Raw genomic sequence first — 26,938 nt, 5'->3', positions numbered from 1 at the left:
GCAACATGCAATATGGCTCAAAAGAAGTTGCTGTACTAGCTGTACAAGTGATGTTCTCAAAAATATAAATGCAGTCCTTCCTTAAGTCACAGGGGGGTGCTGAAACATAAATTTGCAGCTGTGGATGTAAGGATGAATTTTACGTGTTGGTGAATAAATAATAGGGAGAATTGAAAGGGTCATTTGCTTTCTTTTCTTTTCTTTTCTTTTCTTTTGCCAGGTCGTTTAGACATAGATGTAGAATATGTGAGCGACTGCAAAAGATTGGCAAAACAATGTCGGCTCCAGGATCTCATCGAAGACTTGGAAACCAAGTGTAAAAAGGTGCATGAATTTGGTAAGGTCCAAATTGCTCAGACTGGCACTTTATATAAGAAAGTGGAAAGCTGCCTTTTTCTGAATAGCTTATATTAATTAGCTAAAAATTCTAGTAATAACTTTTTTCTGTTCCACTGTTCTCCTAAAGTTTTCAAAACAATCACAGTACACCATGCAGATAAGCAATTAACAATATAAAATATTCTTTAACATGGTATTATTATTATTATTTTCTTTCCATTTCTATTCTGCTTTATAATTTAAAGAAAAAATTCTCAAAGTGGTTTACAACAGGTTAAAACATCAAATAAAACAATGCAGAATAAAGCATTAATGAAGAGAGTAAAAAAAACAACAAGTATACATTCAAAGCAATGTAATTAACAGGAAACTAAAATATTATCTTAAAGATTTCAAAATAAAATATTACAAAGTAAGTCAACTACAGAATATACATTTAGTGTAGTGAAGTTAACAAAAAAAATATCATAGAATATAGGAATACTTGGAAGGGACTCAAGGGTCATCTAGTCCAACCCCCTGCAATACAGGAATCTCAGCTAAAGCATTCATGACAAATGGCCATCCAACCTCTGTTTAAAAACCTCCAAGGAAGGTGAGTCCACAACCTCATGAGGGAGACTGTTCCACATTTCAAAACTTAAACATTTCAAAAGAAAACATTACTGTTGTTGTTTAGTCGTTTAGTCGTGTCCGACTCTTCATGACCCCATGGACCAGAGCACGCCAGGCACTCCTGTTGTCCACTGCCTCCCGCAGTTTGGTCAGACTCATGTTTGTAGCTTGAAGCTACAAACATGAGTCTACAAAACATTACTATAGGAAGTTAAATATAATATGCACATTTAAAACTGCATAATTAGCAAGAGAATAAAATATTATCATAAGCTTAGAACATGCGGCCTAGGACCCTTGTACCTACAGGACCACCTCTCCTGGTATGCCCCACGGAGGACCTTAAGGTCCACAAATAACAGCACTTTGGAGGTCCCAAGCCGCAAGGTGGTTCGATTGGTCTCAACTAGGGCCAGGGCCTTTTCAGTACTGGCCCCGACTTGATGGAATGCTCTGTCACAAGAGACTAGGGCCCTGCACGACTTGGCATCTTTCCACAGGGCCTGCAAGACGGAGCTGTTCCGCCTCGCCTTTGGTTTGGACTCAGTCTGACCCTTATGCTTCCCTCCCCTTATGGTTTTGATTTATGGGCTACTATTAAAATGAGCTTGCATTTTAAATTGTATTTTAACCCGTATTTTAATAAACTGCCCCCCCCCATTATGTTTTATTGTAATTTTATTGGTGTTAGCCACCCTGAGCCCGGCTCTGGCCGGGGAGGGCGGGGTATAAATAATTACTATTATTATTATTATTATTATTATTATTATTATTATTATTATTCCTGCTGCTATTGCTGCCAGTCCTGCCCATGGTGGTTGGCAGGTGTGGAAGCTCAGGCTTGATGACTTGTACTAAGAGACAGCAGCCCTAGCTTTTGTAGCTGGAGTCAGTCCTCCCTGCCCTCCCAGGCTAGGTGGAAAAAGGCCTGCAAGGCAGGGAGCAGGTCTTCCAGGATTCGCAGCCAAGATGGGTCTCCAAGATGGTAAAGTCAGTCAAGAGCAAGATCTAAAACTACACAGTGAAAGCCCACCCGAACAAAAATGTATTCAAATACATAGTGAAAAGATTTCCTGATTGAGGTATTCTAGAATTGTAGCACCCACAGAAAATGCCCTTCTGTAAGTTACCCAATGGATATTGTGAAGTGTTACAGAGAATAGGAACTTCAAAGCTGATTTTAAAGCCCATGCAGACAACAAAGTAAGTGTTCCTAATAGTTATTTGGTCTTAGGCCATCTAGGATCGTCTTCAATGTCCCACGTGCTGTACTGCAGTAGTCTATTTTTTTTTTAATAATTTTTATTCATTTTTCAAACACATAATAAGAACAAACAAAACACAAGACAAAAACATACAAAACATTTAAACATATATAATTTCATAATCTTATTTTCCTGTAACTTCTTTCAGTCGACTTCCCCATACCTCCCTTTCGCTGCATCCTTATTTTAAAAAGAATTTTTTAGCAACCCTTTAATCAAATTACCCATTTAGGTCCCTTCATTACATTCCCATAAATTTGTTGATTACAGCTGTAATTCTCTGCTTCTTACCCCTTGACATCTTAACACTCATCAATTTTACAACAGTTTTTAAGATATATTTTAAATTTCTTCCAGTCTTCTTCCAGCCTGTACTGCAGTAGTCTATCTGGGAAGTAATTAAAGTGTAAATAACAGGCCAAGTCTGTTGCTTTTAGAAACTGTGTAGCATGGGCAGGGTCTTCTGGCTTGTAGGTGCAGTGACTAAGGAGAGGTAGGGTAGATTCATGTGCCCTTGATTTGGTGACAAAGTTCTGTCTCCATAGTACACCAAGTTACTGTGCTATGCATATACTAATGGGTGAGCACTCTAATGGGGCATTTAATTGTTTTTAGCATAAGCCTTTGCAGCATTCTTGTTTTCTAGAAAGAGTTGTGATACGTCATAACAGGGACACATGGGTATGGTCCAGCAATCTCCTACTTGAATATTACCTGCCTAAGGACTATTCCCAGGATCTGGAATATAAATACTTGGAATAATAAGCAACTCACTTGTAAATAGCTTAGTTATCCATCTTTGTAGTGCCATATTCTGAAATGGTACAATATTAAACACTGTCATGGTTTTAAATGTATTTTATTGTTGTAACCCACCCTGGGATCATGAATTAAGGAAGAACAGACTAGAAATCAAACTTAAATATTTAGTGGGGCTCTGGGCCATTTCTAAACTGGATGATATAGGTTGCAGAAAATGAGGCAAGCAAAAAATATATCTCTAAACCAGATATGATTAATCTTGAATTGGATACTTGAGCAGCTTCCTCCCAGACTTAAATATATAGGTTGCTTGCTTGCTTGTTTTGTAAGGTTAACTGTGTAGATATCAAACAATAATGTATTGTAGTAATGCTTGATAGATGCAGATAGATACAGTGGTGCCTCGCAAGACGAAAAACCCACTAGACGAAAGGGTTTTCCATTTTTCAAGGCGCTTCGCAAGATGAATTTCCCTATGGGCTTGCTTCGCAAGACGATAACGTCTTGCGAGTCTTGCGATTTTTTCCGCCCCCCCCCTTTTCTAAGCCGCTAATAGCAGCTAAGCCACTAATAGCGCTAATCTGCTAAGCCGCTAATAGGGTTGCTTCACAAGATGAAAAAACCGCAAGACGAAGAGACTCGCGGAACGGATTCTTTTCGTCTTGCGAGGCACCACTGTATTTCACACCCTGTAGTGTATGTTTTCTGCAAGGATTTTAAGAATAGTTGAATTTAATATCCCATGAGCATAATTTAATAAAAACCATTCTCTCATCACCTTAAAGAGATAATGAATAACTAATTTAGCTATATTTGTGTTAATGCTTGATTATATTTCGGCATCTCTAATTGCATAGTTTTTCAGTTCTTTTATTTGAGGTTAAGCTGATTGATGCTAATAAACTCTAATTCCCAGAAATGCATAGTTATGATTTCTTCACGGATGGAAAAAGTCAGGTGGTTAACACAAGTTGCTTTACTGCCTTGGTTGTGTACTAAGACTACCACCTGGTGTCATCCCTGCCACACACACACACCCACACACACACACACACACACCCCCCAAGGTCCATTGCACCAGTGGAAGTTGCTTTCTCTATTGGACACTTTGAAAGGCTAAGGCTGCCGTTTGTTTCGCAGCACTCATATTAGACATCAGAATTTAAATAGTTGGCCAGGCAGATCATAAATTTACACTTCTTTAGGATTATTTTGTACTCTGCTTGTCACCATTTGTGAGAAACCCTTAAGGGATGAAAGGAACAGTTTAGCTTGCTTCTATATGCTGCTGTCTTCAAAACTGAATCCTTTATTGACAATCCCCTCTTAACATCTTCTTCTGCCACTGCTGCCTTTAGTACTGGTAAAACTTAAGCTTTGACCCTGGCATAGCTAGCCATGTTGCAAAAACTACAAAATGTACTATACTCCATTCAGCTTCCCACTTTTCCCACTGGGGAAGAAGGAAGCATTTGGACTGGTGTCCTAGAGGCACAAGTCCCTTGCTTTCATGCATCTGGACCATTGTTGATGCTAAATGAATGTTAATTGTTGCTGCTGCCTTGTCCATTTTCTTGACACTTTATAAATGTGACTTGATCTTACTGACGCTGCTGTCACCAAAAGCTATTTACTTTTGACTGACCACGCTCACATTTGTATTGTTCCGAAATCTTAATTAGTGCAATATTGCTGTCATAGATTGAAAGATGCAGCCCATCATAGTGGTCCATTTCCCAGAAACTTGTGATAAAGTGCTTTACCAAAACTCATGACACAAATTGGTCTTTTAAAAACTCTCTGTGCCATAGACAACACATCTGGTGGGGGGGGGCGGTCTTGAGAGGAGGAGGCTGCCTCACTTAGCTGTTCTGTTCTTCAGCTTGCACTTCATCTGTGTTATCTAAGCACTTCAAGCAGAACATTTCTATCTTCTAAATGAGCAAGAAACTTCAAACAAAAGCATCTCCATATACAGCCCTCTGACAATGTTCTTTTTCCTCTTCCAGAAAAGAATATCTTGCTGCTTCTTAGTGTCTCCTGGATAGGAAATATAGGCTGACTCAGTCCTCCTTGAAAGCAAATTGCATATGCTTTTGGCTTCTGAGTTTAAATTGGCACCAGGCTGCCAGTTTCCCTTTGGAACAGTTCTGTGAATGTACTTGAAACAGATTCTACAAGTTAAAACTACAATAAACAAATTGCATGCACCCACCAAGTAGGGGAGAAATCTGTTCCTAACAACAACACACATACCCAAAGGCTAGGTAATCTGTTGGGTTGATGACTGAAATAGAGCCTTAACTTTGTTCACGTTGAGCCTGTCACAATTGCAAAACATAAGGAGAGGATGTTAAGGAGAGGAACCAGATTTGCCACTAGGCACACAGGCGTTCATTTCAGTCTCTTTGCATCCGTCTTAAGAACATGCTTTGTCAGGCCAATAGTCCATCTAGCACTACAGCATATTTTCCACAATGGCCAGCCAGATGTTTCTAGGTAGTCCACCAGCAGGATGTGAAGTCAACAGCTGCCTTCTGCCGTAATAATAATAATAATAATAATAATAATAATAATAATAATAATACAATAATTTTACTATTTCTACCCCGCCCATCTGGCTGGGTTTCCCCAGCCACTCTGCGTGGCTCCCAACAGAATATTAAAAACACAATAAAACATCAAACATTAAAATCTTCCCTAAACACGGCTGCCTTCAGACGTCTTCTAAAAATCAGGTAGTTGTTTGTTTCCTTGACATCTGATGGAAGGGCGTTCCACAGGGCAGATGCCACTACCGAGAAGGCGCTCTGCCTGGTTCCTGTAGCCTCACTTCTCACATTGAGAGAACTACCAGCAGGCCCTTGGTGCTAGACCTCAGTGTCCGGGCTGAATGATGGGGATGGAGACGCCCCTTCAGGTGTACAAGGCCAAGGCTGCTTAGGGCTTTTAGCACCAAAACTTTGAATTGTGCTTGGAAACGCACTGGGAGCCAATGAAGATCCTTTAGGACCAGTGATAGATGGTCTCGGCAGCCATTCCCAGTCACCAGTCTAGCTGCTGCATTCAGGATTAGTTGTCGTTTCTGGGTCACCTTCAAAGGTAGCCCATGTAAAGCGCATTGCAGAAGTCAAAGCGGGAGATAACCAGAGCATGCACCACTCTAGTGAGACAATCTGTGGGCAGGTAGGGCCTCTGCCTGCGTACCAGATGGAACTGGTAGACATCTGCCCTGGACACAGAACTGACCGGCGCCTCCATGGACAGTTGTGGGTCCAAAATGACTCCTAGGCTGCTCACCTGGTCCTTCAGGGGTACAGTTACCCATTCAGGACCAGGGAATCCTCTACACCTGCCCACCCCCTGTCCCCACAAAACAGTACTTAGCCACCATCCTCCAACCGCCTCCAAACACTCCCACAGGGCCTTCACTGCCCTCACTGGTTCTGATTTAAAAGAGGTAGAGCTGGGTATCATCCACATACTGATCAACACCCAGCCCAAACTCCTTGATGATCTCTCCCAGCGGCATCATATAGATGTTAAAAAGCATGGGGGAGAGGACGGAACCCTGAGGCACCCCACAAGTGAGAGCCCAGGGGTCTGAACACTCATCCCCCAACACCACTTTCTGGACACAGCCCAGGAGGAAGGAGCAGAGCCACTGTATAACAGTGCCCCCAGCTCCCAGCCCCTCTTATCATCCTGCCTCTGAAATTTGGAGTTTCCAGTTACTCATCGTGTTTGTTTAATTGCCTTCTGAATCATCACTACATCCTGTGGCAGTGAATTCCATAAACAATTCTTGTTTTCCTTTTTCTGTCCTGAATTCATTGGGTGACCTTGAGTTCTAGTGTTGCATGGCAGCAATAAGTCCTTGTGTGGGTATCTGTCCAATATCTTTTACAGTGAAAAATTCATGCAGCTTCTTTGAAATTTCCCTATGCTCCTCCTAGCGATCCTTTCACTCTTCTGTCATCTAGTTGCCCAACTGTCTCCCTAGATTTTCTGCTCCTATTTAAAAATATGTCTTAACACTTTTATAATCTGCAAATTCTCTTTTCCGTGCTTCATCAACTTCCACTTGTTTTGCCTGAGTTTATGCTGTCCTCATTTGAACTAGACACAACTTCTTAATCAATCAATCAATCAATCAATCTGTGTGATGTGCTTTCTCCAGTGCTTCTTTTAATGGGGATTAACATCCTAAAGAAACGAGCTCCTTGATTTTTCCTTCCAGTGAATACACCCATTTTTGCAAAATTAAGTTAATTAATGGTCTGATGTATTCCCCAAGAACTTCAGGCAGTTTACTCAGTTTAGACTTAGTTTAGAAGAGGACATGGGGTCATACTTGACAGTATTTGCTAAATAAAAATGATCCCAGTACAGTATGTGTTTTACCATTAAACACATGTTGCTTGAGTGTCCACACTCCTCAGCTGCTTTCCAATTTTTAATGCTCATCCAGACACATCATAGAATCATCTGCACCAGGGTTTTTCCTCTCTGTTTCTAGTTGAAAATATTCATTTACATGTGTTTATAAGTTTCAAAACAATAGGTTGGTTGGGGTTATTGAGACTTTATTGAGGACTGAAGGAAGCTTTTTGTAGAGATTAAGTGTTCAGTACAATATGATCTAGTGGAGGCATAGGCAAACTCGGCCCTCCAGATGTTTTGGGACTACAACTCCCATCATCCCTAGCTAACAGGACCAGTGGTCAGGGATGATGGGAGTTGTAGTCCCAAAACATCTGGAGGGCTGAGTTTGCCTATGCCTGATCTAGTGACTCTGTGCCAGCAGATCTAATCTATCTCCCTTCCTCTTCTGTCTTCTACCATAACGTAACCCTGATGTAGCTCCTCACAATTAACAAAAGGAGGGGCAGGGAATTGTCATTTCCTGAGATTCCTGTTGAGAAGTTGGTAGTCTCTCATGTGAAGGAAAGAGTCAGAAAGAAACAGTCTTTCCTCCTACCCACCACCTTCATATGTTGGAGCAAAGTTTCAAGTGGCAAAAGGTATAATTTCACTATCTGCTGACAGTAATGGTGTATCTGTTGAAAGGCATTATATTGCCTGTTTAGAATCACAATTCTGAGGCATATACAACTCGTTAATTTGGGGCAGGAGGGTTGGGAAGAAAGATATTGTACTGTGGCAGTCTTCTTTCACCCACCTCTCATTGTTGTGGTAAGATGACATCCCTGTGTAATCTGTAAAATGTCAAGAGCGGCAATTTATTATGGCAATGTGAGTCACCTGAGATTTGGAGACAAGTTCTAAATCCATTGAGTCACGCTTGTCGTACCACCTCTTGTTCCGATGCAGAGTTAACTTAGCCAGCTCAGGAATAACTTCCTTTTCTTGCTGAACTCCAAGTATAAACCAATGAAGACTTTTGGTATATTGCTAACTAGTTTATCATGGCATGAGCTTTCAGCTCTTGGTTACAAAACCTCTTTCCACGATAAACCACTTAATACCAAAGGTGCTGAAATAGCAGTTTTGTTCATATTATTATAAACAAGTTCTCTGTGTTAACAAAAGATATAAATGACATTTCCTAAAATAAAGACCACGTGAGCTGGGTGTAGGAGGAGGAGACAAATAACACTATGTAATAATCACAAGCTGAAATCCATATGGCATCATAAATACATACTACTTGTTAATGATTTAGTATTGATCACAGCAACTTGTTTTACTGTACCAAGCTATTCAGGTGCTCCTTCTTCATACAGCAAGGCTTTGGAGACTCATAACATGTAGGTAGTACTTACAGTAAGGAACTATATATGTGTACATGCCAACAAGTGCCCAGACATGCACTAAATGACCACTTTTTCATCAACAGTTATTGATCTATTCCCTTACTTTAATTCTTGAAATGGCTATGTAATAAGAACAACGAAATGTTCATAGATGATGAACACAGATGATGGCTGTGTTAATATGAACAACAAGGAAAAAGCAGCCAGGAGCCTCATACTTGCATGCTCCCTTCCCTCTCTCATAGCAGAGAGATGGATTTAAGCAGAACTTAGTTTCACTTTCCACAAAACATGGCTTGCTTTTACGAGCTAGAGATTGTTCTTTAAAACAAGCTATGGTTAGTCTTTGAACAAGCCAGCTTCAAACCATGGTTTATGAAACTACAGTTGTGTTATACTATAGTTTTCAGTTCATACATAACAGCAAAATTATGGGTTAAAGCAAATTCTGGTTAGTTTAAGCAAGCCAGTTTCATTAACTGTATGGTTTGAAGTTGGCTTGTTTTAAACCATTATTTCTCATTCGTTCATATTGCCAGGTCAGGTTCCCTAGAAAGGGAAACTAAATTCTGATGAACTCATTCTCCAAACCATGCAGGAAAAGTGAGCATGGTAGCTCAAAGCAAGGGGAGGGGAATGTCTGAGCGTCCCAATAGATCCTTCCTGCTCTTGGATTTTATGCTGAACCATGCTTTAGTGTTGTGTGCAAATTGGGCCATTATTTCCATATTTGTGAGACAGGCTTGTTTTAGGAGATTCAGTTAATTGCCAGGGCAGGTACAAGCTCTGTTCTGATCTCTCCCGACATTGTTTTTGTGGTGTATTCCTCCCCCACCCCTTTGGACCATAACATCAAGTGCCAGCTTGTTTTCATGCAGTGCAGTAGAGTGGCTTGGTGCTCATACAGTAAAGCAATCCTTTATTTCCTAAGAGTATTTGATCCCCTCAGCATTTACGAAGGCCCATCCAACCCTAAGCCACCCAGAGTTTGGGAACGAGCAGCACCACTTGACTTTATTATTATTATTATTATTATTATTATTATTTGTTGTCCTTATGCTAGGAGGGTGTTCAAGTATTTTTTCCTCTTTTTGAAGAGAAGCTCACTATAGTAGTAATCCTACTTGGCATTTATATAGCCTTTTTTGAGAATTTAGAGCACTCTGTTTTACATTCCTTCTGCAATCCTTGGAACAACCCCGAAAAGTGGGTCAGCGTGAGCCACCGCACTACAGAGCTGAAAGCAGTGGCTTTTTCAAGGCCCCCATAGTGAGGGCTGACGTAAAATTGTAGCCAGAGTTTTTACAACTTGCATGTTTAACCAGTGCACATCAATGTGGTTTTAGCATGTAGGAGAGAGATTGGGAGCGAACAGTGTCGTTCCCAAAGAATCATGCTAAATGATGATAAGCTGCCCGATTTCTGTCTGCTCCCTGTAGATGTTGGATCCCTAGGGTAGATAGAGGAGTTCTGTTTAAAGGCTTATTCCAGAAATGACTAAGTGGTTGCATGGCAATTACCAGGTCAGATGGGTTAGTGTTTTTCTTTGAAACCATTTTCACATGTCCATGAACACCCCTAAAGAGGGGTGGAACAGGGATGTGAGGAACCTGAGGGCTTCCAGGCATTGTTGGACTTCAGCTCCCATAATCCCTGACTATTTGACATGCTGGTTGGGCTGATGGGAGCTGGAGTCCAGCAACATCTGGAGGGCACCCATTGGCTCTCCCACTTCTGATCTGGAAGCAGTTTCATATTCATTAACCATATCAAGATGCGTAATTTAATACCATCATCTTCATGTGATGTGAATGCTGCTGAAGAGAACTGTTCTTGTTTGTCTGCCTACCACATGCAATCTGTTTAATGTATGAATGGGTGATGGGTGATATCAATAGAATTTGCCATTTTTTAAATGCACATGTTCAGTTGAATCGCTAGATGTTGTTGGGCACTGATAAACTCCCCCCCCCCCATCTTATCTGTGGTATTGGTGGTGTGTGCATTGGTGCCTGATCACAGATACTAATTTGGCAGAGCATGTGCATACACTCTGGTCTTGTGGGGAAGATGGCAAATAAGAACTTCCCTTTGGCTCTCAAGATGCCTTTTTGGCCAACTAGTAGGCATTATTCCCCCCTCCCCTCCCCCCAGCCGTGTAGTCATAAATCTAAATCTCAAAATGCATGCAAATCTCTTACAAAGGAAGGCCTACTGCTCTGTGAAAGCAGTAACAGAAGCAGTCATGAGAATGAGTTTTGTGTGGGAAAATTCTACTTGTTTTTCTGTAGCCAGAGCTTTTCAAAGAAGGAGGAAAACATAATGCTTAGCAGTCTCTTCCATAATTTTTTTTAATGCTTTATTTATTTGCCTAACATTTGCATATAAGGGGTGTGGGCCATCCTTGAATTTTAAAAACATCCCCAGATAACTTTATCCATCACATTCCCAAGAGGATGTCCATATAGTCTTCAGGATTCTATACTTTGGAATTTTTTTTTTTGCCTCTTCCAGTTTCTTCCAAGCCAGGGACCTGTGTGAAGGTGCTGACGATTGAGCCCCCAGGTAACTCGCGGCTACAGGAAGACCTGGCTCTGCTAGCAGACTGCGCCCTGCCAGCCGAACTCAGGGTAGGAAGTATATGTTTTTCCCTCCCTCTTCTTGCAGGGTCCTGCCAGTTAAGCCCTCAGCAGTCCTGCACTTCTGCAATTTGTTCTGGTTTGCTCTCTTTAGGCTGTGCAGCAGCCACTCCGCTAGTGTTGAACTTTGACAGCTCCTGCTTCCATGGTATCAGGGCACCAATCTTGCTGGATTCCCTTACATCTACTCCTTTCTGCTCCCTCTCAGGCATCCACGTTGCTGTGTGAAAGAGGAGATAGTTGCGCGGAATATCTGAATGGGAGCTTCCATGCTCCTCTGTACTTTTGGTACATGACTGAAAGTGTGTGAGAGAGGTTCCCTCAATTTAAAAAATAAAAAATAAAAGACCGGGATGGTCTGCCTTGCTATGTCTGGGCTATTCCACTCTCTTACAGCCTGTTATTCTCCTATATTTGGTAGTGTGAAAGCGAAGTGGCAAATGCCATGCCTTGTTTGGTCCTGAAGCAGCCATTTGTCTTCTTCACTCTTCTTTGGGAGTCCAACATACTGTCGTCTCTCTCCATGAAGGAATACTCTAGATTAGGCCTGTTCCATTGTTGGTCTTCTGTAAGAGTGTGGCTAAACTATCTTGACGGTCTCAACTTTCAGGAGTGCCTATGACCGGAACATGAAATGTGGTGACATATAAGCTGGGCATTAATTAATAGCACTGCCCAGATCATTTTATTGTAGAGGTCCTCAACTTTTGGTCAAAAGGTCTTATTTTCATGGGAAAGTTTTTCTGGCCTCTAACGATATGAAAACAGTAAGGTGGGGGAGATAAGGGTGTGTGGCATGTATCTTGATCTTCTGGTTCTACTTGCTTTGGTATTAGGAATGTGATTCTTGGATATTTCCGATTCTGAGTGCCAGATTGTCCTGCTTTATTGTTCCCTGGTGCAACATGGTTGCTTTTTTATGGCTTGGCACTTTGCCCATTGCAACATGGTGCAGATCATGGATGCAGGAAGTGCTCTTCTGCTTAGGCTTTCTGTTGCACATTCTTGAATTCCATAATGACCCACAGGGAAAATTTTGGACACCCAAATGTAGACTGAGTTCAGTCCAGTGCCCATGGGGAAGATGCCTGATTTCTGTTTTAGATTTGTGGCAGATAATTGAAGCATGTCCATTTGCCACTGCGGTGAAGCCCATGAGCAGATACCCTGTGACTGCATGTGGGCTGCACTGAGCAGTGTCTTAATTCTCAGGTTTTCTGCGCTCATATGTGTGAATTATATGTAGAACCCTTTTTCAAATTTTTATTTGTTTTAAATGGGTTCAGCCCTTTTATTGAATTTGTAACTAAAGTAAGCTAATAAAATATAGCCCTAATTTTAAGCAGTTTCTGTGCATATAAATCTGAACAGTTTATTAAAACCTCCTGCTTTCCTGTGCTTAAGACAATTCCATGCGGTAAATTCACACTGAGAAAAGGGAGCTCTCTTCTACTGGGTTGTCTCTTTGGCACATGCCAAGTTGCCACTGTGCTGCTGCCACTGGCCATAAATGGAGGGAATCTTCTATACCCTCTCCCAAAATTTGCTGGTAGGGAGTGGAAAATGCCAAGCATAGGAAAAAATTGTCCCTATTTTTTTCCGGCTCCCACCTCAGAAGTATATAGTGAAGCAAACCTGCCCATTTCACTGCTTGTTCTAAAACATATTTTCATTCCTGTTGCCTTGGACAGTTTTGTTTTATCTTCCTGGTTTCAGGACAACTATACATGTAAAGGTAAAGGTAAAGGGACCCCTGACCATTAGGTCCAGCCGTGACCAACTCTGGGGTTGTGGTGCTCATCTCGCTTTATTGGCCGAGGGAGCCAGCGTACAGCTTCTGGGTCATGTGGCCAGCATGACTAAGCCGCTTATGGCAAACCAGAGCAGCGCACGGAAACGCCGTTTATCTTCCCTCCGGAGCGGTACCTATTTATCTACTTGCACTTTGAGGTGCTTTTGAACTGCTAGGTTGGCAGGAGCAGGGACCAAGCAACGGGAGCTCACCCCGTCGCGGGGATTCAAACCACCGACCTTCTGATCGGCAAGTCCTAGGCTCTGTGGTTTAACCCACAGTGCCACCCATGTTGCAAATTGGGACTGCACTGCAGAATCATTGGTTCCCTTCACCTACCCTCTCCCTTTCGGAACCCAAATTCCCCTCTTCTCTTCTCTTCCCTGCCACCTGCCCAAAAGCTGAAGTGTGGTTTGAAACTGGCTTTAGACCCTGGATCATGCAGAACCCTGGTGAGCCTTAACTATGGTTAATGTCACTTAACAAAATGTTGGTTAATGACATGACGGTTAATTATGGTTAAGAGCTACTGGTGGAATTTGAGCTCCATAATGGAGGGGGTAAGAAAAGGAACATAGGTTCCTGCACCCTCACGCTCAATGTGGTCAAAAAATTGGTAACACATCATTACTCTTACTATTTATTAAATTTATATATCACCCGAAGGTTACAGGGTGGTCGACAACATAAAAATACAAAATGAGAACACAAACTACAGAATAAAAACAAACCCCAAACAAACCAATAACGCCCCTCTCCCACAAACAGACATTTTCTCCTGGCACCTAGAGATGCATAATGAAGGTGCCAGGCGAGCCTCCCTAAGGAGAGCACCCCACAAGTGGTGAGCCACCACAGAAAAGTCTTGTTCTCATGTTGCCACCCTCTGGACCAGTCTCAGAAGGGCCCATGAAGAAGAACCTCAGATGATGATTGCAGGGTCTCCGACAGTTCATATAGAGAGGCAGTCCTTGTGCATGTGCACCTTCCCTCAAATAGTCAACCTCCTGTAATGTTTTTTTCCTTAAAAAAAAAGCAACATCGGGTATAATATTCCCTGTTACAGGATTATAGTTGTTTTTAGCACTTTATATAAAAAAAGAAGTTTGTTTTTCCACTCTTTGCCAAACTATCGAACATCAAAATTTGGCATATTTACCTGCCCAGCTTTCTTTCAGGAGCTTTTGGTACATACCCAGATTATCATGTTTCCTCAAGATTAGTCATTAAATATGTTGTGTTTTGGTTTGTGTGTTAATCTTCACTGTGTAAAACAACACGAACAAGAAGACAAAGCTGCTGTTTGTCCCACAAATTTTGTTCAGTGAATAACTGACAGCAGCTGTGTATATCAGTAATATTTGGGAACGATAGATAATCTCCTAAAACTAAATGTAAATATCCCTGTCCTACAGTTCACTTACTATTCTTTAAAAACAAATCTTTGTAATCTCAGTTCTCTGCATTTTACTATGTTAGCCTGATTTGTTTCTCAGACCCCACTGATAGCAAAACACCATGGTGGTCAAATTATACACTGAAATCCCAAAGCCATCTTTTCTCTCCCCAATCCCTGATCTATAGTTATTACAGCTCTACCTATTAGGAAAATAGGTATACATGTGTTTAATTTACTACTTAAGGAATTGTCATGTGTTAATTTTTATGCCCTTTACTTTATCTCTTAATGTAATAAATCCTGGAATCAGGATGCAGGTTGGCATAACTAAAGTTCTGCAGATTTAAGAGAGATTTGGATATTGTAAACTTCTGTATATTCATCTTCTTACCCAAATTATTGTTTACATCCTGCTCTGCAGCTCTCATGTTTTGAAGTTGTTATTACTGATGCCTTTATTTGCTAGATTCACTGAAATGATATTAAAAACCTTTTTTAAAAGTAGAGGTGATCGTCTGAATGCATCCTCAGTCTTACAAAGCTTGGCTAATGCCTTGTGAGAATACTTTAGGATTTATTGCTTAAGTATAGAGGAATGTTTCTGTCTGGTGATAGGTATTTATTTTAAAAGGGGTCCTAATACAGAAGGTGTCAGAACAAATAATTTTTTCCTGTTTGTATATGTATAGGTAGGTTTTGGAGAGTTGCCTTTTGACAGCACTGACAACTTTAGCAGCTGTCCTGACGTTTGTTTCCGGGTGGCAGAATACAATTTCTTGTGTCACAAGGTATGTATTCATATTGACTTAATTTACTAGGGCAGCTTTTTCGCTTGCATCTTCCAATTTGGCACATACCAAGGTATATTTCTAAAGCCAGACAGATTTATAAAACTACGTTGCAGGAGCAGGGGGAGCAGGGATTCTAAGGAAGTCCTCCCTGCAATTCATGAGCATGCTGATTGTCTAGTACACAACCGAATCCCATGCCTGCCTACTCAGAAGTAAGTCACAATGAGTGACTTGTGGGACTTAGTCCCTGGTACGAACTGTCCCACTGTTTCTTGGAAGTGATTGGTATTAAATGTTTCTGCCTGACAGCTTTTCTTAGCCACATGGCTGCAGTGCTATGTGACACTGAAGACGACAATTATAGAGCCTCCAGCTGAAAACGAGAAGCTCACCGCATGCTTTTTCATATTCCCAGCTCTACTAAATGAGCTAGTGTGAACTGCCAGTACCTGCTATGCTGAGGCCAGCAGTCTGAGCACATGTGTAGCCACATAAGTTGAGAATTGTCTGTATGTTTCTACGTTCTTTAAATGTGTGGGTTTCCTAAGCTGTATTATATCACTGATAGATGAGCTGCCTTGGACTCCCTTGGGAGGTAGGGCAGGATGTAAATGCAATAAATAAACCTTAGAAAGCCAGGAGGGTCAATAGAAATCATTCATATCTGGTTGCTCTCCTGGTGTGCTGGGCAATGCTGAGCCAGGGAGATTCCTGCTTTCTTCTCTTCTTGCAGGCATTTTTCTGTGGCCGCAGTGACTATTTCAAAGCACTCCTAGAGGATCACTTCTCTGAAAGCGAGGAGCTGCAGACCCAACCTAGCATCCCTGTAGTTACCCTCCATAACATTTCAGAGGAAATCTTCATCAGGGTCCTCTATTACATCTACAGTGATGACACAGAGGTGAGTTTTCAGTTTTCACCCTTTCTGAGCACAGCCCATTTCTAGAACGTTTGTTCTAGAAAGGACTGCTGTGGTCCTGGGAGAAAAGTGCCAGAATTGCCACTGTGTGGTGGGAACAGAGTACTAAGCTTATTTAATGAGGCCTGTTAACTTGCAGATGTCCCAACCATGGGATAAAAGAACCCTATCTTTTCCTGTGAAATCATAGAATCATAGAGTTGGAAAGGGACCCTGAGGATCATCTAGTCCAACCTCCTGCAATGCAGGAAAATGCAGCTGTCCCATATGGAGACCGAACCTGCAACTATGGTGTTATCAGCACCATGCTCTAGCCAACAGCTATTCAGCTTACCCTGGATCTTTCGCTTATCTTTCACTGCATAAAAAGCCATTGAACCCTTGCTGGTTCAATAAACATTTCCCCAATTTTCTTGCCTTTTATAAGTGGGTCTTACGTCCCTCCCCCCCAAATGCTTGAATTTTATTTGAGGTTAGACGTGAACTTTATTTACAAGACTGCAGTGCAGCCATCCGTAAATGACAAGAAACAACCACCATGGATAAAAATATATCCTCTAAGTCAACATGTCTCTCATACTGACTGCTTTCTTGCCCCCATGTGGTCCATTTTTTCTGATGCCAACTGGGAGTACTCACTCATCTGAGGAATTCTGTGACAGCAGTAGAATACATAGGGTGGTCAGTCTGCCACTAGGGGGTAGTGCCAATACACAGCGAACTAGCTAGAGATGCACTGTTTTCTCCTGCTTGTACTGCTGCTTGTCTCATTCAGAACAAAAGGCGTGGTTGCACTTTTCCCAGAAGTCCTAATCTAGATTGAATACTGGAGTGTTTGAATCCTGCACTTGTTGCACAGGACTTGGCATAGGGTGCTTAAGGAATTGTTGGTCGTGTGTTGTGTTTTGAGTAACCAGAGGGTCTGCAAATGTAGGAGATGCAAAACTTCAGGGTGGTGTCCATGCTGTCAAAATGGTTGCAGGCATTTGCCTGTCGACCAAAAGTTGACACAGAGCTTTTGGTCACTGTGGAGCAAAAGTGTTGCCGCTGTCAACATCAGCAGCCTGTTGTGGTGCTGTCTTAAGCAAGTGAGTGGCGAATCTGTGGGAAAAGGAACACGGCGGCAGCAACACTCAGCAAGAACGGTTTGGGGGATGAAGCCATCACTGAAAGAAAGGCTTGTCAAATGTCTCGTTAATATCCTGAGATGTGCATATGCATTTTGGCTGCCGTCTCCCGTCAGCTACAGGACTGACAGGTGAAGTGGGAGGTGGTAATCTCATTCCCAAGGAAATTGAATCCCTGTCATGCAGTGAGCAAGCGCCAGCTCACTGCTCTGAGCTCAGAAACGCAGCAAAGTGGAAAGCAAGAGCACTTTCAGAACTGAAAAATAGCTGTAGCTTTCCCTCTCCTCCAGTGGAATTATACATTGGCTGGCTCTCTCGGAGCTGCCATTTGCCTTGTTTTGTGTGCTGCTCCTTTAGAGAGCAGGGCTGGGGGACCAGATGTTGCTGGACCCCATTGGTTGTGCTGGCTGGGATTTTTGGGAGGGTGACTGAAGGCTATAGGTTCCCCACTCCTGCCTTAGAATACTTACATGTTGTGCTGGGGGTGTGTGTGGAGAGACTGAGAGCCATCTTCAGCTAGTTGTTGTCAGACTCTTACCCCTAAATCTCATTGCATCTGGAAGGCATTTCACACTGTAGGGAAGTGAGATGCTAAAGGGTAGAATGTATAGTGAGAGCACACTTTGCTCTGCAGAATACTCTCTGAGACCATGAATCTCTTTCCCCCCCTTGATCTGTCGTCCTGCAGGGCAAGAAGCAAAGCTGCCAACCAAGCCATCTGTCCTTGTTTTCTTTCAAGATAAGGAACTCTTGAAACAATTATCTTCTTCTACACACACACACACACACACACACACACACACACCTTGCTTTAAGGCTAGGGAAGTTTCTTTTAAAAATCATGACCCATATTACAAGCATTCCTGTTCTTGAGTAATTCCAAAATTTGGGTATGGATTACTACCGAACTTCTTTGCATTTCAGATGTTATTTTTATTAATTACTTCCCCTTCACCATAACGTCCCAGGGCAGGTCACAACAATTTAAAATAAAATACTAAAAACAGTTTAAAGCAAACAGGATGGGTCTTACAAATACATATATCAAGTGTCAAAGGTCAGAGATGCATCTTCTTCAGCATATGATGAAAACTGCATATGATGAAAATCAGAAACACCACTGTCAGGAGGGTATTCCACAACTTAGGGGCTGACACAGAGAATGCCCTCTCCAGTTCCCCACCCCTGCTGAACTTCTGAAGGCTGTGGAGCAACCAAGAGGACCCAATAGAGTTTGTAGGAAAGGAGGTGACATTTCCAATATTTGGGGCCTAAGATGTTTGGGGCTTTAAACACTGAAATGAACTCTTTGACTTGGGCCTGGAAAAGAAGTGGCATCTAATGCAGCTGTTTTAAGACAGGGTTCTACAAGTTCCAAATGTGACCCCAGCCAGTAATGTGGCTGATGCACTTGGGCTACCTGAAGTTTCCAAGTGGTCTTCAAGGGCAGCTGCTTGTAGAGTGCAATAATCCAGTCTGGGAGTTACCAGAGCATGGAGTACAGTGGTCAACATCTCTGTTGCAAAGTTGGCTGTAACTGGCAAACCAGTCAGGAATAGCTGGCAAGCCAGCACCCCTAGCCACCGAGGCCACCTGGGCCTCTAGGTGACCCAGGTGTAGACCCAAAGTACAGAATTGCTCCTTCCAGGGACATGCAAGCCCATCCAGACCAGGCTGTCTCACATATTCACTACTGTAGATTCACTGCTCAGAGGTATGAATCTGTCTCCCTATATACTCCACTTAGAAGTGGGATCTTTTTTTGTTTCTATATTTTCCCACAGTAATGCCCAGGCTAGTGTTCATGGGAATGGCCTCCAAAAATGTCCAGAAACTTCTGCTGGTTTAAAAACTGGTGACTGGTATTGCATCTGCTCCTTGTAAAAGGGGTATGATAGAAGTGTGAATAGAATAACCAGGGACAGGGTGTCATGAGAATTTTATGCCACTGCCAAAAGAGCTGTATTGTCTCCTCCTTGGTTACTGGGCACATTTTTGCCTATAAAATTCAGCACAACCTGGGACTGGGGTGTCTGAAGCAACATTCTCACCCAGCAGTGAATTTCCTTGCCTGTCTGAGGTTAGGTGGTTGGAGAGAGATTGCTTTGTCAGGGTTGACACACACATTCTAGAATTACTGTATTTTTCGCTCTATTGGACACAGTTTTCCCCCTCCAAAAATTGAGAGGAAATGTGTGTGCGTCCTATGGAGCGAATGCAGGCTTGTGACATAGCTGCGCGCAACCCCTCCGGCAGGGAGAAGCTGCACAGGGCTATGGCTTCTTTAGCTCCACGCAGCCTCTCCCGGCAGGGAGAGATTGCGTGTGGCTAAAGAGGAAGCCAAAGCAGCGAGTGGGATCCATCCCGCTCGCTGCCTTGTCTTGTGCCATAGCCGTGCACAACCCCTCCGGCAGAGAGAGGTTGTGCACAGCCTGTACGCTGCTCTGGGGGGGGGGGGGGAGAGATTTTTTTTTCTTGATTTCCCCCCCTAAAAACTGGGTGCGCCCTATGGTGCGAAAAATACGGTACTCCCTGATTTGTTTCTGGCACTTTTTGCTATTATCTCTTAAGCACTAGATGAGGACTTTCTTGCTTTGTTAGGCTTTTAATGACACCTGCCTTGCCTTTTTATGCTATCTGCTTCCCCCGGCATGTGTCTTTGTTTTCAATGGCTCTTCGTTTTATGCCATCTGTTGCTGTTTTTATTTCATGGTTGGCCACCTTGAAACAATTCTTTTTAAAAAGGTACACAAGTTATAGTGCTAAAATGTGGCCTGTACATCTGTACTCTCCTTAGGTTCACTTCCTGCTGACTTTGGTTTTAGTCCTCCTCCTAAATCATTTCTTTCTTTTTTAAAAAAAGACACATCTCTGGTAAATGTTTGCCATGTGAAGAAGTTTCAAAATGCAGTGACTGAGGAGGAAACTGAACAGTGCAAACTCTTCATCCTTGGAATAACAGTGAAATGGGCAAAAGCAGTAGACCTGCATATCAGACATTCAGGATTTGCTCCCAACACTTTTTCGAAGAAAAGAATAGGGAGATCTTCCCCTCTGAGCCCAGTACAATGTTTAGCTTGTTAACACCAGACTTTATAATACCTACAACAATTGGGGCTGGCTCTGCTTTGAAGCAGAGTGAAGCAACACACTATAGGTGGTAGTGGTAGAGAAGAGATGAGGCCATAGTTTGGTGTCTGAAGGATGCAGAAAGAAAGAAGTGTTGGTGGGCGCCATTTAGGCTGTTCTTCAGGCAGCAGAATGCTCTGGGTTAGCACTGACATAATGAGTTGTCATATTTGTGTATGGCAGTGGAAATAGCAAGGCTCTTGGCTGTAATGGCCAGTTAACTGTGCTGTGCCAGTTTACTATAGTGTTCTTTACAAAGAAGAATAATTTAGTTTAGTTTCTTCAGTTCTTTTTTTAAAAAAGATTTTCTTGGCTTACAAAAGTACATGCCTTGTCTCTTTAGTTTCTTCGGTTCTATGTAACTAAAGTCCAGCAAATCTTTGCAGAGAATCCTCTGGAGCATTGCTGCTTTCACTTTCAAACAGCAGCAAAACTACTTGCAATGGGACTCCTAGAATCATGGAATCATAGAATTGTAAAGCTGGAAGGGACCCTGAGGGTCCTCTATTCCAATCCCCTGTAGTGAAAGAATCTCAGGTTACTGATACATGGTCCCAATTAAATGAACATCAAGGATTTGAACTGATGAGGCAAAGAGGAATGGCAAAGTCAGATTTGTCTTGGTGTTATGTTTCGGAATGCTTGGATGAGTGGCTTAAAGTGTCTGGGAGGAGGAAATGTCAAAGCCAGGCAATTCAAATCATAGCAGTGAACTTGCAGTGAATATTAAGACAAATTTCCTGGGCCTAGATTTTTTGAAAGAGGGTGATTGGTGTACGTGGCATGGGGCTTAGCAGCTTGCAGGGGCCAAGGAGCTAATGGAGGATGGAGGAGAGGAGTATTATCTATTGCACCATTGCACACTGGCTGTGTCCACATGTTTCCTCCAAACAAATCATGAGCTCAGGTTCTACTGACACAGCAGCAAGCCCAAGACTTGTGGTTTGTTGCTTCCAGTATGGTGTGGCCAGGAGCAGGAGAAGAGTGAAATAGGAACTTACAGGCATTAAACCATAGTTAACTGGCTTAGTGAAGCATACGAACAAGGTCTCTTAAGTCACTTGCATTTGATCTTTAAGCAAAAGAAGCAGTGGTCCAGTATGAGAGCACCTTAAAAAAATGATCCTGCTGGAAGCATGCATGTCTAAAGACACTTGTTGGTATGATGCACCTGTACAACTTTCAGAAATGATCCGAGTGGTGTGGTGGTGATGGGTTCCTGCTGCATCCAACTCACAAAATACTCCTTCAGCAAAAGTTCTATGAATGGCACATTCCAACACAATGCACACACAGGCATTTATGGAATTAATTATTAAAGATGACCCAGCACTGGATTTAGTGCAGGTGGCACAGGGCGCCAAGGTGAGGGGGCGCAAAATGATGATGATAATAATTTAAAAACCTATATTTATACGGGTGCTTACTGAAAAGATCCATTAAAAAAAGCAGGTGTAGCAAAATGAATTATTGTGAAAATAATAAATATTTAGATACCCAAGGCTATCGTAGAGCATCTTAGTGATGACTTCTGTGCATTGTCAGGAGATATATCATATCCACACAGAACTGCACTTGGTGAATGCCCTGCAACTGAAGATTTATCCAGGCCTGAGAATTTTTCAGAAGTGGTGTTGTAAAATATTTTCACTGGTATGGGTTTGAGCTGGCAAAGCTAAGTCTTGTATGTGAGTATTGGATTTGGTTGTGCTTGCGCCTAGACTTTTAAACTAGTTATGAACTTCAAGTCTTCGGGCAGAATATAAATAAATTGCATTTAATCATATAAATGAGTGTCACTGTTGCAGTCAGATGTGATTTCCAGACAGGGTTTTAGTTTTGATACCGAGCCCATTTTGATGGATGCCCTTTTGTGACGGCAGCTGTCTCCTGATAATGCCTACGAAGTGCTTTGTGTCGCAGACATGTACCTGTTGCCTGGGCTCAAGCGCCTTTGTGGGAGGACTTTGGCCCAGGTTCTTGACGAGGAAAGTGTTGTCAGCATCTGGAAGATCGCAAAGCTGTTTCAGCTGACCCGGCTGGAGGACCAGTGCACAGAGTACATGGCAAAGATCATTGAGAAGGTAAGGAGGGGAGCTTTCCCTAGGGATGGGTTGTATGCAGCAGCCAACAAGTAACCAGCATTCATCTCTCTCGAGGCCTTTTAAGCTTGGTGCCCATAGTTGCCCACATTCTTAAAAACAAGGCATCCATGTTCTCTGTAGAAGAGAGTGCCTGTAGAACAGCAAGGGATGTTTACATGGAGGACTGTGGATCAACTGCTTGCCTAAATTAGTTGCTTGGTTAGTTTATTTGAAATGTGAGGGTTTTCAGGTGCAGAAGTAACACACAAAAGAGCTCAGTATCCTAAGTAGTTCTAAAATATGGTGGCACAGTTTGCATTTTAGAGAAACATATAAACTTTCTGTGGATTTGTATCAATTGTGGCAGATTCAAGAGTCTATTACTTTACTGTAAGCTTCCATGGAGAAGCATTGGCCTAATAGTACAAGTCATATCTTCTCCAACCTGGTGGAACGCTCTGTCACAAGAGACAAGGGCCCTGCAGGACTTGACATCTTTCCGCAGGGCCTGCAAGACAGAGCTGTTCCACCAGGCCTTTGGTCAGGGCGCAGCCTGACTCCCTCCTTTGGCAATCTTTACAAAACTTTAGTTTATGGTTGCCATCAATTTTGATTTTAATTAACTTTTATAATGTTTTTATAATGTTGCACTGTTTTAGTGTTGTTAGCCGCCCTGAGCCCGGCTTTAGCTGGGGAGGGCAGGATATAAATAAAATTTATTATTATTATTATTATTATTATTATTATTATTATTATTATTATTACTGAATCTTGGTTACAAAGATCAGTTTGTCCCACAACCCCACCAGGTTGTACCTTAAGCATTAACTGCTACATGCAGACCTCAGTTATGTGCAGAGTACATACATCCTGCTACTTTAATCCCATATTATATCATGCCGTCTCCCCAAGAAATGCTTAGGCAAGGATTATTTGAAATATCTCCCAACTAGATGGGTGCAGAAATCTAAATTGTGCTTTAACTGGACAGTACTAACATGCATTTATGCCCATGTTTGCCCCAGGAGAAGAGCAAGAGTGCTGCCTTCTTTCCATCTTCTCTCCTGCTTGACCAGTTGTAGTATTGACAGTCCTATACTACAGTCCAATTAACACAGGTTCACAGTCTTGCCTCTGCTGGACATTTGGGAGCCCGGTCAATTCACTGTTTTTTTTTTTTTTATGGCTCTAATTCGCATACCCACACAAGTTGCAACTGTTCTTAACAGGCTTTGAGAAAGGTGTGAAATTCTTTCTTGACTGTGAAAGCACATTGAAGAAAATGATTTCTTAACAGATCCACTTATACAAAAGTTCCTCTCCCATTTGAAAACCCAGTGAAAACAAGCAGGAAGTGATTCTTAGTGGGGAGCCCTTTGTTAGCCAAACAAAAATCAGGACTTGCCATTTAACTACACCGCTGTTAAGAATTCTAAAGGATTCTGTTTTTCCTGCACCTTCGCCGTGCTAGTACAATAGGCCACCAATAATTCTTTTAGATGATGAATTTATATTGGAATATAGAGGCACAGGCCTGTGGAACCATGTTTTTTGTAGCCTTTGGTGGGTATTGTACTTCATCAGTCTTTTTTGCTTCTGTGAAAAATTGTTACAAACGCCTGTTCCTGCTTTACAGGGTATGGGAAGCTCTGTTAAATGTTTGAGCAGTACCCACAAAGGCAGTGGGCTGGAACAGCTAGTGAAGAAGTTGACTAAGATTGCTTAGATTAAGTGGGTGCTATGTAATGGCTAAAACACCAGTTCTAGAGGGACCTTGTGTTGGGTAACTTTTTGTTTTCTGAGGTTAAATAGTTCAGTAAATGGTGGGATGGAGGGAGCAAGAGGGATGGGTGGTTCCAAACAGAAAGCCTTTATGTAGTAAACGTATTTTTTGTTTTTTAGTTGTGCTGCCATTTTTTAATGGCAAAGTTGCATCTCACACCTAGGTCTGCATTTTTTAAAAAGAGATGCTTTTCTTGCTTGCCAGGTCTTCATCAAACTATTGAGCTCAATTAGGCCTCCTTATGGAAAAGGTGGTCTAGTGTGGTCTCGTAATCTGGGGAACTGGGTTCGCGTCTCCGCTCCTCCACATGCAGCCGCTGGGTGACCTTGGGCCAGTCACACTTCTCTGAAGTCTCTCAGCCCCACTCACCTCACAGAGTGATTGTTGTGGGGGAGAAAGGGAAAGGAGAATGTTAGCCGCTTTGAGACTCCTTAAAGGGAGTGAAAGGCGGGATATCAAATCCAAACTCCTCCTCCTCCTCCTCCTCCTCTTCTTCTTCTTCTTCTTCTTCTTCTTCTTCTTCTTCTTCTTCTTCTTCTTCTTTTGTGTGGTGTTACAATAGAGTGATTCTTCTTCCCACTATTCTGAAATTTAATATTATGCTTTCAGTGTGAATCTTTTTATGGTTTTTTTTTTTGGTAACTCATGTCCATATGATGCATAATTGTACATACTGAATCAGAATTTTTTCTGTACTACTACCGCTGTTTAAAATTCTAAATGACATCATTATGCTGAGGACTCTAATGTGCTTATCAGCCTGCCAATTTCCTTCACCACTTCTCTTTCCAATCCAGCTAGTGGAGTTTGAGGAGTTTGCCGTGGCAGTGAAGGAGAATGCTGAGGCAGTCGAAGAACGGCAGGAGACAGACTCAATCCCTCTTGTTGACGACATCCGTTTCCACATAACCAGCAATGTGCAAACATACAGTGCAATTGAAGAAGCCAATCAGAAACTGGAAGCTCTGGATAATCTTCTGGCCAGCATAGGACTTGAATGCTAACCTGGGACATCACCCTGTGTGACTTCACAGTAGATCAGCTCAGAGTTCCCTGTCCTCGCCCCCCTGGGTTTTGTAGCTGCTTTCCCCTTTTATGCATAATTTCAGTTTCTAACTTAACATTCTGACAATTGCATACTGATCTACCTTTCTTCTCCTGAGAACCTGGTCCCCGGAAGCAGCTCAGATTTGAAAACATTGCTGCTTGTACATGATAGTGCTGACGGGTGATCTGCAAACCAAATTTAATGAATGTATTGATTGGCATATTGTGAGGCTGCCAGATGTTGCAGGCCAGCGATGCCTAGTGAAAATTGGTGCAGCCTGCAAGAACATTGGCACAACACCTTCCTGCAAGCAGATTAAATTCAAGGCAGTCGCTGGTTAAGGAATGAATCAGACTGCCTTTCATGATCCATATTTTACAGGATAATTAGGGAGATAGGCACTTTTACTTCTACAGGGCTACAGAAATGTTGTGCTTGTGCAGTGGTATCTGCATTTGCCTGCTGCTTGCCTTGCAGAAATGGCTGTGTTTATTCATCCTGCAGCCTTATCTTCCAGATTCGCACAGTGGGGGCAGAGCAGAACCTTGGCTTTCTAACCCAGATGCCTTATTATTCAGCAAGCTCCTGTTCAATTCAGGTGTCCCATTTGTTTTTTATTCCCCATTTCTGCAGTTCCTACTGGAATACAGTAGTACTCCACGAAATTGCATGGCTCGACTTTTGTCTCGAGTGCAAACACACTTGCAAACACCTACTCTTTACATGTTACTTTTGTAGAGGATGCTCAAACGCTGATGTTTAGCAGGAACTTTAGTCATGTGTCTGTTCCACTTCAAGCATAGTTGTGACATTTTGTAGATATTGCTGGGCTTGGAAGTTTAGTTCAGGTGGTTCTCAAAGCCTTCAAATCCTGGTTTGGAGTATGTGAGTGTATGTGTGGAGTGCAGCATTTCTTCCTTTCTCACGGAAGCAGAACTTATTGCCCTGTTCAGGTAGTGGGGTGGGGTGGGGTGGGGTGGGGTGGGGTGGGGTGGGGTGGGGTCGGGTTGAACTGTCATGCAACCATCTTCACCCCCTGACCGCCCAGTGCCAACGCACTTGACCTCACATTGGCATAGATCCAAATAGCGTGATCAACACATTCCAAAATTAGGGTCTATGAATCACATGACTCTGGTACATGCATGTTGGTGTACAGACAAGAAAAGCAGCGTCTCACTACTGCTCAAGAGTGTGCAGTGTGTCATCTCCCCCTGCCCCTCCCTTTAGAAATAGCAGGAGTTGGAGGCAGCTACAATCTGGGCTGGCGTAGTGCTCATCCCACCATCACGAAACTCTACGGAATGGAGTCAAACATCTGCTTGTAACAAAGCTAACCAAGGCATGTCCTTTAAGGCTGCCACAAGTTAGTAGGTTTTTTTTTAACACAAGCTCCTCTTAAAATCTTCCTAGCAAGCGCTACTTTGAGACTTTGGCAATTGGAGAACATTTTGGGAGGAGGTGGAGAT

The 26,938-nt window shown here is 42.5% G+C and overlaps 1 protein-coding gene across 1 annotated transcript in view; it reads left to right on the top strand.

Annotated features, from left to right (window-relative positions):
* ABTB1 (ankyrin repeat and BTB domain containing 1) overlaps positions 1-26,134 on the top strand; it is a 37,142-nt gene extending 11,008 nt beyond the window's left edge. Inside the window, exons 7-12 of the mRNA XM_081851014.1 lie at positions 221-337; positions 11,273-11,388; positions 15,278-15,376; positions 16,113-16,280; positions 22,438-22,638; positions 25,219-26,134. Of these exons, the coding sequence (XP_081707140.1) occupies positions 221-337; positions 11,273-11,388; positions 15,278-15,376; positions 16,113-16,280; positions 22,438-22,638; positions 25,219-25,425 (908 nt within the window). The 3' untranslated portion in view covers positions 25,426-26,134. The remainder of the gene's footprint in view (positions 1-220; positions 338-11,272; positions 11,389-15,277; positions 15,377-16,112; positions 16,281-22,437; positions 22,639-25,218) is intronic.
* Positions 26,135-26,938: the final 804 nt, after the last annotated feature.

Source organism: Podarcis erhardii (assembly GCF_964252035.2).
Source record: "Podarcis erhardii genome assembly, chromosome: 2".
In the NCBI taxonomy this organism is placed as follows: domain Eukaryota; kingdom Metazoa; phylum Chordata; class Lepidosauria; order Squamata; family Lacertidae; genus Podarcis; species Podarcis erhardii.
The sequence above is the reverse complement of the archived record's forward strand: the minus strand, read 5'-3'. Positions and strand labels throughout refer to the sequence as shown.